Below are 15275 nucleotides of genomic sequence, written 5' to 3' on the forward strand. Positions count from 1 at the left end.
TAAGTGGCAGAAAATAATCTGTGTCACACCAAGTAAATACGAAAACTATATACTGATGACTAAGAATGTCTAAACGCATGGTAAATGTGCCACTTCCCTTCATCCTCTTTAATTTTCATGATATAATTAAGGTTTTACAAAGCCTATTTTAGGATGGATAAAATTACATCAGAGGAAAAGGTTCATGTTACTTAGAAATTTGGCTGGGGCCGGTACAGTGGCAAAGTTGTCTAACCTTCCACATAGAGCAACGGCATCCCATACAGGCACTGGTTCATGTCTCAGCTGCTCCATTTTCACTCCAGCTCCCCACTTATAATCTGGGAACGCAGCAGAGGGGTCCCTGGCACCCACGTAGGAGATTCGAAGAGGCTGCTGGCTCCCAGCTTCAGGCCAGCTCAGAAATGATCATGGCAACTATTCGGGAAATGAACCAGCAGATGCAAGGTCTCTGTCTCTCTCACTCTTTCAAGCAAAACTAAATAAATCTTTTTAAAAATTGGCTATTTTGGGCCCAGCAGCGTGGCCTAGCGGCTAAAGTCCTCTCCTTGAACCTGCCGGGATCCCATATGGTTGTCAGTTCTAATCCTGGCAGCTCCATTTCCCATCTAGCTCCCTGCTTGTGGCCTGGGAAAGCAGTCGAGGACGGCCCAAAGCCTTGGGACCCTGCACCCATGTGGGAGACCTGGAAGAAGTTCCTGGCTTCGGATCAGTATAGCATCGCCCGATGGCTCACTTGGGGAGTGAATCTTCAGGCTGAAGATCTTCCTCTCTGTCTCTCCTCCTCTCTGTGTACCTTTCCATTAAATAAATAAATCTTTTTTTTTAAATTGGCTATTTTGTCACAAATATAAATATTTCGCATTTAACTATCTATGTATTCATTTTTAAAATTGTTCGAAGTAATTCTGGAAATCTGAGGGTAAATTGCTAACAAGCATGTTTTTCTCCAGATGGCAAAGAAAATTTAGCCCAGAAGCGATTGTTCATTTGCTCTAACAATGTAAAAACAAACAAACACAAGGAATTAAAATGTTAATATACTTGTGACTTCAGGCCTCTCTGGATATACACTAGGATCCTAACAGATTAGCCACACTTTTACATTTTTAAAATATTTAGCAAGCAGAGAGACAGGCAGCCATCGCTCTTCCACTGAGGACTGGCCAAACACCCACACTAGCTGGTGCTGAGCCTGGTCGAAGCCAAGAGCCAGGCGCTCCATCCTGCGCTCCTGTGTCTGTGGCAGGAACCCACACACGAGCTAGGCACGCGGATGCAGGACGTGGGCTTCCGTAGCAGTGCCTTGCCCACTGTGCCAAATGCTCACTACCCATCACTTCCCCAAAGTCCTGGCTTGGCATGGGTTTACTGCTAAAGACTCTGAACCTAGGAAGGAAAACCAAACAGAAGAGTTTTCTTTTTACTCAACATAAAATCAAGAACATGGTGTCCACAGTGCCTTCCAGTAACTCGTGACGGGCATTTCCTCTTCCTCGGTGTTTCCTGTAAGGGGAGGGTCACAGTAAGTGGGAAATGAAACCCATTTCTTACGGGAGGAAAAGAAGAGGGATATCAGAAAACATCTGCATTCTAGAAACCAATCCACTGCATTACAGATTATGTGCTATGCTTTATCAAGGACATTTGCTTTTATGAACTTCATTTCAATGTAACTACACTTAATACAAACACACATACTTTATTTTCCCCAAAATAATTACTTTAAAAGTTGCCAATTGAGGACCCTGCACAATGGCCTAGGGGCTAAAGTCTTCGCCTTGCATGCACCAGGATCCCATATGGGCACAGGTTCGTGTCCTGGCAGTCATGCTTGCTTGCAGCTCCCTTCTTGTGGCCTGGGAAAGCAGTTGAGGACGGCCCAAAGCCTTGGGACTCTGCACCCCCAGGGGAGACCCGGAAGAGTTTTCTGGCTCCTGGCTTCAGATTGGCTCAGGTCCAGCGTTTGCAACCACATGGGGAGTGAATCATCAGGTGGAAGATCTTCCTCTCTCTCTCCTTCTCTCTGTATATCTGACTTTCCAATAAAATAAAATAAAGTAATTTTAAAAGGTTGCCATTTGCACCTATTGGGTGACTCTCCACAGCATACATATTTGGTTGACACTCTATTGTTTGAAAAATAGAAAGAATGCTTCATGCCTACAGAGTAAAAAGTATCCCACAGCAGCTGGATCTAGTATGTTCTCTGAAAATCAGAAAAACTATAAACAGCTGGCCTGGACAGCCACTCTGCCTGCTGTGTGCTAGGGATATTTCACACTGGCTACTGGGATTCTTCTCTCTCGATATACACATGCAGTATTATAAATTGACTCAGTGTTTAATTAGAAACTGGGTTTTCTCAAAACCCAGAGTGGTGTATAAATTCTGCATTTTTTTCTTTAGATTTTGAAAGGCAGATTTACAGAGAGAAGAAAGGAGAGAGAGAGAGAGAGATTTTCTCTGGTTCATTCCCCAAATGTCCACAAAGGTTGGAGCTGAGCCAATCCAAAACCAGGAACCAGGAGTTTCTTCCAGGGTTCCCACGTGGGTGCAGGGTCCCAAGGGTTGGAGCCATCCCCTGCTGCTTTCCTAGCCCATAAGCATGGAGCTGAACTAGAAATGGAGTAGCCTGTTCTAGAACTGGTGCTCACAGGTGATGCTGGCTTTGCAGATGGGAGATTAGCTTGTTGGGCACTGTGTCAGACACCAGTTCTGTAATCTCATTCTGAGGGAACTAAAGTAACACATTTGTTTCCTGAAGAAAGCAACAGAAACTACGTATGATTTCTTTTCTGGCAGTGATGGATGAAGATGTACAACTGTGTCTAAATGAGGCTGTAAAATCACATTTGGATCCAAGTTGGAACGTGTGCAGCCTGTTCACCTGACTTGAGCAGTGGGAGGGTCACTGCAGGAAATCCCAACTGGCAGAGTGTGTACAGTACCTGAATAATACGCCAGGCAAAGCTTCAGCAGGCCTCGTGCACTCCCTGGCTCCTGTAACTTCTGATGCTTTCCTGAAAGCACTGTTCTTCCTGGCTATTATCACAGGCTGACACACAGTTATGCGGTAGCGGCTGCTGAGCAACAATTTCACTGCTCAATTTATTATTTACATTCTGGGTTTCCACTGTGGCTGTATCCATCCACAAACTGACCAAAGTGTTGAACCCTTAGGAACTGAGTCTATGGGTTATTATTTTTCTTTTGTAAGAGTTACTTATTTTTACTGGAAAAGTAGACATAGAGAAAGATCTTCCATTCGACGGATCACTCCCCAAATGGCCACAACAACAGTAGCTGAGCCAATCTGAAGGCAGGAGCTTCTTCCAGGTCTCCCACATGGCTGCAGGGTCCCAAGGCTTTGGGCCGTCCTATACTGCTTTCCCAGGCCACAAGCAGGGAGCTGGATGGGAAGCGGAGCAGCTGGCACATGAGCCATTGCTCATATGAGACACTGGTACCTGCATGGCAAGGATTTTGCCACTGAGCCATCACGTCAGGCATCTAGGTTATTCTTAATAATCAGTATATGAATATCTACACAACAGACTTTCTGAAATCTAGGTAGGCAGTGGGTATTTGATGACATGCTTAAGCTGCAGTTCTAGATGCTCACATCATTAGTGCAGTGCCAGATTGACTCCTGGCTTCTGTGTTTCCAATTAGATTCCTGCTAAGGTGGACCCTGGGTGGTAACACACAATGGCTGCAGCACCACGGGGAGATCCTGGAAGGCAACACTTGATGGTTACAGCACCCACGTAGGAGACCCCAGGAGGCAGCATCTACGAGGAGACCTACATGGAGTTCTAGGCTGTTGTCCTCAGTCTGGTCCACCACTGGCTATTAAAGTCCTTGGGGGGAATGAACCAGCATAATGACAATCTGTCTGCTTTTGCAACAAAAGCAAAAATTAAATATAGATTTGTAAACCAGCAATGAGAGGACAATTAGATGTTCTTAATTTAGCAAAAAAGCTTACTCAGGATTCTCTTTGGAACGTCAGCTTCCTCTGGATCTGGTGTGAGTCAGTCAGCTTTGTTACCCAACTTTTCTGAATACAGTTGTGTGCCCTAAGATGAATATCTTTAGTTAAAAGACTAAAGAGGAGCGTCAGAGATCCCTAAAATATGTAACCACCTCACCTCTTTTTTTCTTTTTTACTTTTCTTTCCCTTACATTCTCTGGTAATGAAATTACTGGGAAATGAAATTATGCAGGCAGAGGAAAATCCGGCAAATTGATATAGAGTTGTCTCGGTGTGTAACAAGCTAAAACACTGAAATTCATTTCAAGTCCGTTTCACTGTGGAATGATGGGTTACACTGCCTCTTCGGGAAGCCCACTTCCCATTCAGACAGCTGACCTGAGGTACAAGACCTGACTGTCCTACCTCTGATCCAGCTCCCTCCTAACTAGCAAGCAGAACTGTCACCTCAAGTAACTGAGTCCCTGCTATCCACGTGGGAGACCCAGATGGAGTTCCTGGCTCCGAGCTGGCCCAGCCTTGGTGTTAGATAAGGATCACCATCCACCCACTAGTGGATCAGCAAGTGGCCCAAAGTTGTAACAGAAGCTTTATTGGAAAAACTGCTCCTGGATCCCTTCCACGCAGGGAAAGTGGGAGGAAGCAAAAAGGGCAGATCCAGAAATGTGCTGGGGAGACATCCTGGCATTTAAAGGTTAGTGTGGTAGACCTTGTTTGTTGAACCTTTCACTGAGATGAGGTAGAGGCTTGCAAAGGCTTGAGACAGGAGAGACGGTATCAGGAGGTGTGGCCAAGAAGTCTGACCGCAGTGGGTGTGGGGAGGACTGCCATGTGAGGGCCGGTCCTCCACTGCTGAAGTGACTCCGAATGGAAGGTCTTGAGTAGAACTGAATCTCCTGGTTGAAGAAGGGCATCCAGATCCTCTGGAGAGTTTGGGTCGGGGCATGCAAGGCACCTGCTGGCATGTTCTCTGACGAGTGAACAAGAGTAAGATAAGGCAAGTAGTTAGCCAAGGTGGGAGACTTCATGGGAAACTTGTGGGTGACCAGGAAGGGTCAGCCATACATCAACTCAAATGGGCTCAACCCAAGGGGCTTGTGAAGGGTGGCCTGATGCACATTAGGGCCCAGGGGAGTAGGTCCACCCACGAGAATCTGAGCTTCAAGGACGATTTTGTGAGGTAGTCCTTGATAATCCCATTGGCTCTCTCTACCTTCCCTGATGACTGGGGATGGTATGCGATACGGAGTTTCCAGGTGATGTGCAAGGCCTCTGACACCTGTTAGGCAATCTGTGAAATGAAGGCTGGCCTGTTATCAGACTAGATGGATAGAAGCAAATCAACTTGGGAACAATGTGTTTAAGTGGGGTCTCCGCCACCACTGCTGTTTCCTTGGCCATTGGGAATGCCTCCATCCAACTTGAAAAGGTGTCATCCACAGTAAGTAGGTAACAGGGCTTTTTGTGTGGAGGCCTATGGGTGAAATCTATTTGCCAGTCTTTACCTGGTTGATGTCCTCTGAGTTGGTGAGTTGGCATTTTTGGTTTAAGGCCCCCCTGAAAGGAGACCACGGAGCAGGTCTGGCATGAAGCATGGGTTTGTCTAAGAAGTTTGCACATATTAGGAAACTAGAGGGGTTAAGAATCTGTGTAGAGAATCTGGGCCTTTAGGTAAAGAATTCTGGATCTCAGTAAGGAGGGGTGTGGCATCATGTGTGACTACTGCTATTTTGTCACCAACAGAGATCCAACCTTCAGGATGTTCCTGTCCCCTCGAGGTGAGGAAGTTTTATCGCTCCTGTTGAGAGAGGGCTTGAGGCAGGTGGATAGAAAGAGTATGGGGGATGTTGGTGTCAGACTGGTAAGGCTACTAACAGTTGCCCCATTGTTAGCCTTATTGTTGCCCCATGCTACTAGATCCTCAGAAGACTGAGGTCCCCAGCAATGTACAATGGCCACCTGTGTGGAGGGAGGGAGGGAGGGAGAGAAAGAGAGAGAAAGAGAGAGAAAGAGAGAGAGAGAGAGAGAGAGAAAATGCGTGCTTGGAGAAGTTAAGTGATTAGTGAAGAACTGGCTATGGGGTTGCCGTTGGTGGTGAGAAATCCTCTTTCCTGTCATGTGGTTGAGTGTGAGTGAGCTATGAGAAAGGTATAATTGGAGTCTGTATATATGTTGACCCACTTTCCCTGGGATAGTGTTAATATCTGCCTTTGGAAGTCATTCCCTGAGGGAGGCACTGTGCTTCAAGGACTGAATCCTCGGTCACCACCAAGTAGATCACACAGTGACAGCCATTGGTTCCCCGCGCTGAGCTGCCATCCACGAAGAGCATGAGGTCAGGCAAGGGGAGAGGCTGGTCCCGGGGACGATTCCTAGACAGTAAGTAAAAATCAGTAACTTGGGACAGGAGTGTGAGGTCAGGGAAGCCGTGTGCACAGAAATGAGAGAGGCAGGATTGAGTGGCGGAGACTGAGAGAGAATGATGTTCGGGTTTTCAATTAAAAGTACGATATGGGAGGGGCTAAGTAGAGGGAGAGTCTTCATTCCTAGAAGATCCGTAAGGTGATCAGAGAAGAACACAGTAATGGGTGATGGGAGAGTGAGTTTTAAGGCTCCTCTTGTTAGGAGGACTGTTGTCGTGAGAGTCCCAAGCACACTGGCCAGCCCTTGGCTGTGAGATCCAGTTGCTTAGATAAACAGGCTACCGGCTGGTGAGCTGGGCCCAGAGGTTGTGCCAGCAGGTCTATGGCGATTCCCTGTCACTCATCTATGAAGAGATGGAAGGACCACTGTGGATTGGGGAGGAGTCCCGTAATCTGGCGTGGTCTCCCTTGGGGAGGTTAGGAGTCCCTCAAGAGTCTCCCTGGCAGCCTGATAGAGAGGTTTAGCTATCACTGAGAAGTTGTGGATCCAGTGTCTGAAAACCACCACCAGTCCCCAAAAGGAAAGGATAGAGTCTGCATCCTTGGGTGGGCCAAGCTCTTTAGGAGCCTGGATTCTGTCCACTGGGAGGGACTTCTGTCCTGATTGGAAGAGGACTCCCAGGTAAGTCACCTGTGGAGAGGAGAGCTGGGCCTTGGCTGGGGAGACCCTGTATCCTCTGTCTCAAAAAATGTAGCAAAGCTGCTGTAGAGGATTGTGAGGCCTCGAAAGACAAGATCATCCACGTGTTGCAGTAAGGTAGAGCTACCTTAGTTATAAATCATTAGGCCCTTGGCCAGTGCCTGGCCAAAAAACATGGGGGTACCTCTGAACCCCATCGGGAGGACAGTTCACATGAGCTGCTGGGACTGGCCGGAGTCTGGTCCTTCCAGGTAAAGGCAGACAGACGGTAAGAATTTTGGTGGAGAGGGATGGTGAAGAAAGCATCCTTGAGGTCCCAAACTGGAAAGGGGTAGTGTCAGGATGGACTCAAGAGTTAGGAACTACCGGATGAATAGGCACATCTGTGGCATTAATGAGGCAGAGATCTTGAACAAAACAATAAGACCCTGAAGGCTTGGGAACAAGCAGAACGGGGCAGTTGATGGGAATCGGGGATTTCTCGTGCACAAGTCGATTGATAATGGGCTTAAGGCCCTGGCTGTGCTGTAAGGATGTGGGAAATTGTGACCTGGAAAGGCAGGGAACATCTGGCTTGAGGACTACGTGGACAGGCTGGTGGTGGGTGGCTACAACTGGCGCCGAGGTGTGGAGGGAGGTAGGGGCCATGATCCATCAGCCTGGCTGCTCTCCAGCAGAGGAAAGAGTGATGCCAACAGAGGATGTATCCCAAGCAGGTTGAGAGAAGCACCCAGGGTAGATGTCACGTTTCAACAATGGGGTGGGACAGGATGGGATGACCAGAAAAGAATGGGTGAGGGGTATCTCCTTAAGAGAGCATGACAGGCGACCAGTTCACAAAGGGTTGGAAGGGGTGCCTCTATACCCATAACCAAGACATGGGAACTATGTGTTCGGCCCTAATGGGCAGGTAATACTGAATAGGTAGCCCCCGTGTTCACCAAGAAATTGATGGACTTACCTGCTACTTGGAGCGTTATCTCAGCGAGGGTGATGGGGGTCCTTGAGTCTGGGAACGCCTAGTTGTCTCAGCTAGTCCTAAAAGTTTGAAAGACAGGGTGCCTAGCTGATGGGCCCCCACATGGAGGTGCTGGAGCTGAGCCAGCCACTGGAAAAGTCAGTCACTTTTCCAATGTCCATGTCATTTGCAGGCTGCACATGGCCCTGCAGGTGGGTGAGGGTTTGGGCAGAATGCAGACAATGACCTACCTTACCGCACTTGAAGCAGGCACCGGGTGGAGCAGACCGCTGAGTTCCCCGCTGACTCACTGACCTCAGCGCAGCTACCAGGGTTTGGGACTAGAGGGTTACCTTTTTCTGTAGCTTAGTATCCTCATGGCTGTTGTATACCTTAAATGTCATTTTCACCAGATCTCGGGTAGGGGTTTGGGGGCCCTCCTCCACCCTTCTGAGCTTCTTCCAGATGTACAGAGCAGACTGGGAGATAAAACGGGCTGCCAGTATCGTGGCCCCCGGGGCAGACTCCGTGTCTATCTTGTTATACCTCATGAGGGCCTCTGTCAACTGGTTCAAGAACATTGCTGGATTCTCATCAGGGCCCCGTATAACATCATGTTATATCATAGTTAACCACTTTGTTAGAGACTGCCTGCACCCTAGCCAGGAGGTGTCGGATTATGCAGGCCATGTGACTGCGGCCCTGCTGGCCATCCTGATACTCCCAGCTGGGAGACATGTCCAGAACTGCATCTTTCCCTGGTAGGAGGGTGAGGTCTGCAAGGCGTTGCTGGTCCGCAAGATCCTGGGCTGCCTGCCAAATGCGAAGCTGCTCTTCCAAGGTTAATGAGGACACGAGGATGCTGTGCATATCCTGCCAAGTTAAATCACGGGTTTGGGAAAGATGTCCGAATTCCTTGATAAAGGTATCTAAGTTACTGGAACACGAACCCAGACACTTCTCAATCTGAGAAAGGTCTCAGCTGGAGAAAGGGACCTGCACCTGGACTATTTCCTCTGCTCCAGCCACCTCTTGCAGGGGCATACGTGTCCTGCTGACGCCAGGGGGATGGCAGAGCTGGGAGGCAGAATAATAACCACAACTTCACCTCAGGGATCTGCATGTGTGGCTGAGGCGGTAAGGGCATGGGAACAGGTATGGGAGGTGACCAGTGAAGGAGAGGAAGGGGAGAACTGAGATAGGAGGTCTAAGGGATGGATGCCTGTGTGGGAGGCTGGGACCAGGAGGCCTGGGGAGGGGGGGCTGGCGCAAAGGGAGGGACGGAGGGTTCTAGTAACAGTGGAGGCAGTGCAAGAAGAAGGAAAGGGAATTGGTAAACATGGTGTTGGTGCAGGATAGGCAGAGGTCACCTGTAAACATGGTGTCTGGGAGGAAGTGAAGGAGTCTGGGAACATGGTAGAGGAATAGGAAGTAAAGAAGTGGCACTGGAACATAGGAGAGGGACCAGAGGGGTAAAGTAAGGAGGGGGGTGGGAGGAGCAGGTAAGAAAGCTGGCAAAGAAGGAGGTGGGGGAGGAGAGTCAGGGTGAGTTCTACGAGTTCTGGCACTTCGAGAAAGGTGCGGTTAGGTGAAAGGCCCAAGAAGTCTTTAGGAGACAGGGAGGGCTTAGTCTTGGCCAGGAGAACCTGAGTGGTGGAACGGAAGGAGCATAGGGCAAGGCAGGAACGGAGATTCCAAAAAGCTTCTACATATTGAATTTCCGTCGTTGCACTTGCAACAACAGAAATTACCCAATTCCGTGAGGATCTGAGTCAAACATGCCTTCAGCTGGCCATTTGGAGCCATTGTCCAACATACCCTGTGGCCAGGCCACGACTGAAAAATGGATGAGGCGGTTTGGGCATAAGTCCTGGCCCAGACTCAAACCCAGAGTTTCAAAATTGGCCAATAAACACCTAAGGGGGCTTGGGGATCATAGGCTTGTGACATTTTGTTATCCATCCTGTCCTGATAAAGTATCTTGCCCCTAGTTTGAACACAAGGAAGGCGTCCCCACCTCAAGAGTCAGACTAGAAGGGAACTTAGTTCCGCATTAAGGAGAGCTGGTCAGTTGGGGGGCCGTCTCGTGTCCCACAGAGGACCCTGGATTAGAGGGAGTGAGTCAGCGACCAAGGCGTCCCCTGTCTTACTGAGGCTCAGTAATCGGCACGCCAACGTCTTCACGGTTTGGATGGCCTGGAGGAGGTTGGGGAGGACTTTTCGAAACAGGAGGAGCAGGGTGGAGGGGTTTGCCTCACGCCTGTCTGTCGTTTCCCAGCCAGCAAAGGCCTCAAGGCTGGCGGCGTGGAGTTGAGAAAAGGAAAGGGTGGGCCTCAACCTTCAGGGAGCCCTCGCACCCCTTCCCGACCAACACATCAAATGTTAGATGATAACTGCCAATCGCCCACTAGTGGAATACTATCAGCAAGTGGCCCAAAGTTGTAACAGAAGCTTTATTGGAAAAACTGCTCCTGGATCCCTTTCACGCAGCACGGAGGAAAGTGGGAGGAAGCAAAAGGGGCAGATCCAGAAACGTGCTGGGGAGTCTTATGCCCCTCTGCACACGGGGGCTGGCAAAGGGGCTGTCTGTGCCCTTTTAGGTAAGGAATGTCCATTCAGGTGTGTCAGTGGTCAGCTGTAATCCTGCCAGGCCAGTGATGTACCTGGCTCCTGCGGCCTCTCCCAGCTCTGGGCTGAAGCCTGAGTGACGTGTCAGTTCTGCAGTGGATCTAGCCCCTCCCCTCCAGTACCCTGGACAGCCATCACCTGACTGCTGTGGGCATTTGGAGACTGAGACAGTGGATGCAAGATCTCACTCTCTCTGTGTCACAAATCTCTGAAATGGGGCAGACATTGTGGTAAAGCAGGACATGGCACAGCTGGGGACATCTGCATCCCACACTGGAGCCCTAGGGATCAAGTCACACTGGTGCTTCCAATCCAGCATCCTGTTCCTTGGATGCCAGAGACAACGTGGGATCCAGGTGACATTCCTGGCTCCTGGCTCTGGCTTGGCACATGGTACCAGCTTTTGTGGACCTCTGAGGTATAAGTCAGTAGATGGAAGAGCTACCACTCTTTCTTCCAAATAAGTTAAAAAAAAATCTTTAAAAAACTGAGAATCTTCTTGAAATGGTGTTAATGCTGTCTCCTAAGAGCATCAGGACTCAGATCTGGGTTTCCAAGGTGCTTATCAGCTTAACCTTCATCCGTCTATCAAGTAGAAATTTCCATGTGTCCTGTCAGAAACCCCCCTGGGGCAGCTCATTAGTCTTGCAGTTGAGATGCTCACCAGCCTCTATCTGAGGACCCTGGTTCCATTCCTGGACCTGACTCCTGACTCCAGCTTTGTGTTGACAGACCCCCGAGAGGCACCAATAATAGGTCAAGGATCTGGGTATCTGCCGCCCACGTGGGAGACCTGGATAGCATTCCTGACTCTGGCTGCAGCCCAATTCTGCCTGCTACAGGAATCTGTGGAGTGATATCTTTCTCTCAAGATAAGCAAGAAGTTAAAGAAGAAAGGTTAGGAGAGAGAACAGTCACAAAAGGAGGGAGGAAGGGAGGAAGAAGATTGCTCACATTTAGAGGGTCCAATGATGAGGTCTGAAGGTAATGTCTGAATGAAGAAGACTTCCTGAAAGGCAGCTAGCTTGAGCAACAGAGGAAAGATACTTCCATTTAACTGCTGGAAGACTAAAGTGACCATCATAGCAAGGCTGCAGGGTGTGCACACTCGGCACCTCTTGGAGCCAAAAGTAAGCAAGGAGAGACATGACAGGCCGTTTCCCACCCTGAAGGACACGCCACAGGAAACCAACAGCTGCCACTTGGACCCAGGCAACTGCACTTCTGTTGCAAACCTTTTCACTCCAAGACAATTATAACAAAGCTTCTCAATTTTGACATACGGACTTTATTGTGCAAATTTTAAGAGTTAGGAAGTCAAAAGGAATCTATAACCTAATGTAGGCAGTTTGTGATCAGTGGACTGATCTCCTGAAGTCCCGACCTAGTACTAAACTCATCCTACTTGGTATTAACACCTTGAGGGGAATGCTGAGCATTCCCAAGGAGACTCATTTATATAAATATTAGCCATTCCCAGAAATTTGCCCAGACTTTTGCCTTTGGGAATGTTTGTGGTATTGATAGGGAAAGTGCAAAGACAAAAGACACTGGGGATGGGAAGTTAGCAAACACTACAATATTAGTGCTTCCACTATCCTGTGGTGTGAAGACATAGAAAATTTAAAAGTCACAGGCTCTTTTTTTTTTTTTCCCTTCTGAAACTTGAATGTCAGAATGGGCCGAGTTGTAACGCAGCACGAAAAATTCACCACTGGTGAAACTGTGGTTCCTGGACTTTGTTATTGTGCATTAAGCTCTTTGGCAAATTCCATCATTACATCCCTGCTTGGTGACTAGAATTAAAAAAAAAAAAAAAGCAACAGCAACTATAATAGTACAATAGTAATTCAGTCAGGTCGATAACCAGGGTTAAGTATGATTGCCAAACAGAAGAAATGTTTTCATTGGAAATAAATGTACTGATGTCAACGGATACTACACGGATATAATCTGGTTAAAATCAAAACGAAATTTAACTGGCATGACAAAATTCAAGCTAAAAGGCAATCTGTGAAATAGTATTATTACCTTTCCCTTCTCATTTGTGATCCAGAAAAACACAAGGATCTGATTTATCTGAAAATACTTAAAAAAATACAAAAGATCTGGTTCCTAAAACCTTAAAAACTCTACCCAAACTGATATGTTCAGGCTTACATAAATAAATATACCTATGTATTTTTTTTAAAAAAAAGTCAAGACATAAGGCCACAGGGGTATGTGGCCATAATAGGCCAACCGCTTAACTGGCCTGTGGCACTGATATGAGGTGGGTGGTCTCTGACCTACACTTAGGCTGTCTGCTTTTAACACCCTTCCTGCGAGGAAATGTTTGTCTTTTGTTCAAAACTTTGAACAAAACTCACCTCTGAACTAACAGAGATATGTTAAAGGACCCTTGGCACAAAACGGACTTAGGGAAAAGGCTCTAATCTGCTCTGTTGGGCGGTGGTCATCTTGACACGAGTGAGTCGGCATCCAGGCTATTCAGGAGGTAGAGCTCAGGCCGGGTAGTCAAGCCCAGGTGATACTGCGGACAGAAAGAGGACAGGGGGTTAGACCCATCTCCGAACTTAAATCCTGAAGTTCTTGAAAGTAGCAGATTAACTTACACGTTTTTTGGGAAACTATCTCAGAAAAGAAATGCCTTGTAAAGACATGAGATTCCTGAAACGTACGATAATACTTGGTAGTGGTGGTCCTCCACAAAATTAGCACTCTGTTCTTCCCTCACCACGGGGTGCTTCAGACAAGAATGACAGCAGCAGACACACACAGCGTGTCTTAGAACCACGCAGAGTAGAACTCAAACATCCGTTGCTCTTAAGTCCTGAGTCCTAGATACCCGGTCCCATGACCCTTTGGCACCCAAAGAGCCTCTTGCTAAAGCACTGCTGCTCTCAACAACATCTCAGTTGCTTTTAAAACACCTTTCAAGACCCAAGTCCTGGAGAAGTGAATTCAAGTGGTTTGTGTTAGCTTCTTAAATTATTGAATTCATTTCTCTACTTTCTATTTCCCCTGAAAATGACTCGGAACAGTTTTTTGAAAGATGGCTTTTTTCAAATTAACTTTTGAAATCTGAAAAGCAGGCAGAGTAATAGATTGAAATCTTCCACAGGCTAATTCACTCTAAATTCCTGTAACACCACCACCACTGGTCTTGGCTGGAACCAGGCACCTGGAACTCAGTCTGGGTCTCCCACATGTCTGGAAGTACCCCAAGTCCTGGAGCTGCGGACTGTCACCTCCAGGGTGTGCACTGCAGAGAGCTGAACTAGAAGTGCAGTGGGGACTCAAACCTGGGTACTCTGATATAGCTTGTGGGCATCCAAAAGTATCTACATACAGACACACATAAATCTTGTCTCTGCTGATTCACTACTCGAAAGCCCGAAACAGCTGAGGTGGCAAGAAGAGGCCAAAGCCAGGAACCCCAACTCAATGAAGGTCTTTCACGTGCATTTCAGGGACTCAATTAATGAGTCATCACTTGATACCTAACAGCACAGCTGCAGCAGGAAGCTAGAATTGAAATAAAGTCAGGAGCTGAATTCAGCTACGCTGATATGGGATACAGACTTCCCCCCATCCCGCTTTTCTCTTCTTTTTTTAAAGAACAAGAGAGCAGAGAGACCTTCCATCTGCTGGCTCACGCCTCTAATGGATGCAACAGGTAGATGTGGGCCAGGACGAAGTCAGGAGCCAGAAACTCTAGCCAGGTCTCACCCAGAGTGGCAGGGGCCTTCTTAGGTGCATGAGCAAGGAGCTGGATTGGAAGTGGACAGCTGCGCCTTGAACCTGCCCTCTGGTCTAATTGTTAGCATTCCGAATGGTGGCTTAACCTGACGCGACACAATGCCAAGCCCAGGATGTGACTGTCATAATCTCTGAGCCCAGTGTCTGTTCCTTCATTTCACCAAATGCCCTCCTCCTGGGACAATCACTGAGTATCATTTTTGCCCTACTGTTACGACTTAGAACTTTAGGAATGTTACTATTCCTTGATGCCAAAAAGCCCAGTTAGTGCAGAATACAAATGATAAGACTATAGAAAGGAACTATGCCACAGTGTAGTGGAAAAGGCATCAGGCTGGGTCCAGCGTGATGACGGCTCAATTGGCTAATCCTCCCTTGCAAGCACCAGGATCCCACATGGGCACCGGTTTGTGTCCCAGCTGTTCCACCTCCTATCTAGCTCCCTGTTTGTGGCCTGGAAAAGCAGTAGATGTTCCAAAGCCTTGGGACCCTGCACCTATGTGGAGACCTGGAAGAAGCTCCTGGCTACAGACTGGCTCAGCTCTGGCTGTTGTGGCTATCTGGGGAGTGACCCAGTGGTTGGAAGATCTTTGTCTCTCGTCTCTGTAAATCTGACTTTCCAATAAAAATAAAATTTTCTTAAAAGGTACCAAGCTGGTTTCAGGTCTCACCTCTACTTCCTATGGCCTGAGCGTGTCATACATCCCTCTGTAGCCTTACTCCAGTTATAAAATCAAAATAATTGATAATTAAAAAATACCAAGCACTATCACACATCCATCTTTTAAATGAGATGTTTAAACACAGTACGAAGTAGACCTTGATCTGATGACTGTTAACAGGGACCACATACAGTGCCCAGGGTAA

The 15275-nt window shown here is 47.8% G+C and overlaps 1 protein-coding gene across 5 annotated transcripts in view; it reads right to left on the bottom strand.

Annotated features, from left to right (window-relative positions):
* Window positions 1–12300: 12300 nt before the first annotated feature.
* Window positions 12301–15275, bottom strand: part of SLC11A2 (solute carrier family 11 member 2) — a 65768-nt gene continuing 62793 nt past the window's right edge. For all 5 annotated transcript variants that reach the window (XM_040979069.1, XM_040979077.1, XM_040979083.1 and 2 more), the window contains exon 17: window positions 12301–13179. In XM_040979069.1, the coding sequence (XP_040835003.1) occupies window positions 13102–13179 (78 nt within the window). In that variant the 3' untranslated portion in view covers window positions 12301–13101. The remainder of the gene's footprint in view (window positions 13180–15275) is intronic.

The sequence above is a fragment of the Ochotona curzoniae genome, unplaced genomic scaffold (genome assembly GCF_017591425.1).
Source record: "Ochotona curzoniae isolate NIBS_2020 unplaced genomic scaffold, NIBS_Ocur_1.0 contig_1014, whole genome shotgun sequence".
Classification (NCBI taxonomy): Eukaryota; Metazoa; Chordata; class Mammalia; order Lagomorpha; family Ochotonidae; genus Ochotona; species Ochotona curzoniae.